This window comes from Sinocyclocheilus anshuiensis, unplaced genomic scaffold (assembly GCF_001515605.1).
Source record: "Sinocyclocheilus anshuiensis isolate Anshui unplaced genomic scaffold, SAMN03320099.WGS_v1.1 scaffold1145, whole genome shotgun sequence".
Classification (NCBI taxonomy): domain Eukaryota; kingdom Metazoa; phylum Chordata; class Actinopteri; order Cypriniformes; family Cyprinidae; genus Sinocyclocheilus; species Sinocyclocheilus anshuiensis.
Window position 1 is genome coordinate 347,762 of NW_015557118.1, and position 1,759 is coordinate 349,520.

Below are 1,759 nucleotides of genomic sequence, written 5' to 3' on the forward strand. Positions count from 1 at the left end.
CTTGAATGCAGTGCGGAATGTAGTGCCATGAGACAATCAACAATACCATCTGACCTGGGGCTCTGACTCACTCAGGGCTAGAGTTTAATAAGACATAACATACAGTACAATTAACAATAAACCCTGATGGTATCACCCTCAATGTAGTTTAATTATATGCTGGCTTTTATTTAATCAAGAGATTTGAAAATAATGTCTGTCCTGACAATCTCTCTCTCTCTCTCTCTCTCCATGTTTCAGATTGTGAAACTGAGGCAGCAGCTCCAGCGCAGTAAACACAGCAGCCGTCACCATCGCGACAAGGAACGCAAATCTCCCTTCAATGGCAACCATGCTGCTTTCAGCCAGTCACAGGTGAGCTCTTTCTCATTCGCTCTGAACCCAGAAGACCCGGTGGAGAAGGTTACTTGGGGTGGTGTGGTGATGGTTACCAACAGGAACACTGTTGTTTTTGAGTCTCTTGCTTTAGTTTTTACCTCTATAGCAGTGAATCACCAACCATCAGTTTTTTTTGTTTGTTTGGCCAAATTTAATAGTGTATATGTATATACCTTTGTATATACCAAGTGTTTTTGAAGTCTTATGCTCACCAAGGCTGCATTTATTGATCAAAATTACAGGAAAACTGAAATATTGTGAAATATTATTATAAATTAAATGAACTCTTTTATATTTTAATATATTTTTAAATATAATTTATTCCTGTAATAGGAAAAATGAATTTTCAGCATCATTACTCCAGTCTTCAGTGTCACATGATCCTTCAGAAATCATTCTAATATGCTGATTTGCTGCTCAAGATGCATTTCTCATTATTAATGATGAAAACAGTTTTCAGGATTCTTTGAAGAGAAGGTCCAAAGGAACTGTATTTATTTGAAATAGAAATACTGTGTAACATTGAAAATGTCTTCACTTTTGATCAATTTAATGTACCATTGCTGATTAAATTATTAATTTCTTTAAAAAAAAGTACTAACCCAAATGTATGTGTGGTGTAGTGTACATTATTTACATTTATTAATTTAGCAGATGCTTTTTTTCTCTTCATCGCAAAAAAAATCGTAACTTTTTTTCCAGTAGGCCTACATTGCTTACGCTTCCTAAAAGCACCCATGCGACTCGTAGTGGTGGAAAGAGTACTAAGAAATTGTACTTAAGTAACAGTATTGCTACTTAAGGAATAATTTACTTGAGTACAAGTAAAAGTACTGAAAAATAATATGACTCAAGTAAGAGTAAAAAAGTAGTTTGCTGAAAAACTACTCAAGTTACTGCGTTACAGAGTAATTTACTATTATTTTTCTGTTTTTACCCAAAATGAGGCCATGTGAGCATTATGGAGCATTAAACACTCTCATGTACTATAATGCCTGTTTCACAAGTGAGACTCATAGAAGTATTAAACTTATCATATTCCAGAAAATACCTTATATGGACAAAATGCATCAGATATCACTACAGCTTAATAACCTGCAGATAGAGATGCTTTGACTGATGAAACATGGAAGACAATACACACAATTGCAATGCAAAGCTAACTGACATAGCTTGTATTACAGTATAGAATTTTATAAAATATTTTATGCCTCACTGTGATAAAAAGCAACATGGAACCAAGCTAATTGTTTCAAACATAACTGATGTTATATAGTGATTTTGGAGCAAAACATGATATTAGTCTCATAAATTGTCATGTTTGGTGCTATGCTAAGCAAACATACTAGCTATCCCTGTTGCCAGGAGCAACTGTTTTATA

At 34.2% G+C, this 1,759-nt stretch overlaps 1 protein-coding gene across 1 annotated transcript in view; it reads left to right on the plus strand.

Moving 5' to 3' along the window:
• Positions 1–231: 231 nt before the first annotated feature.
• LOC107677778 (protein FAM117B-like) overlaps positions 232–1,759 on the plus strand; it is an 18,893-nt gene continuing 17,365 nt past the window's right edge. Inside the window, exon 1 of the mRNA XM_016472800.1 lies at positions 232–354. Within this exon, the coding sequence (XP_016328286.1) occupies positions 232–354 (123 nt within the window). The remainder of the gene's footprint in view (positions 355–1,759) is intronic.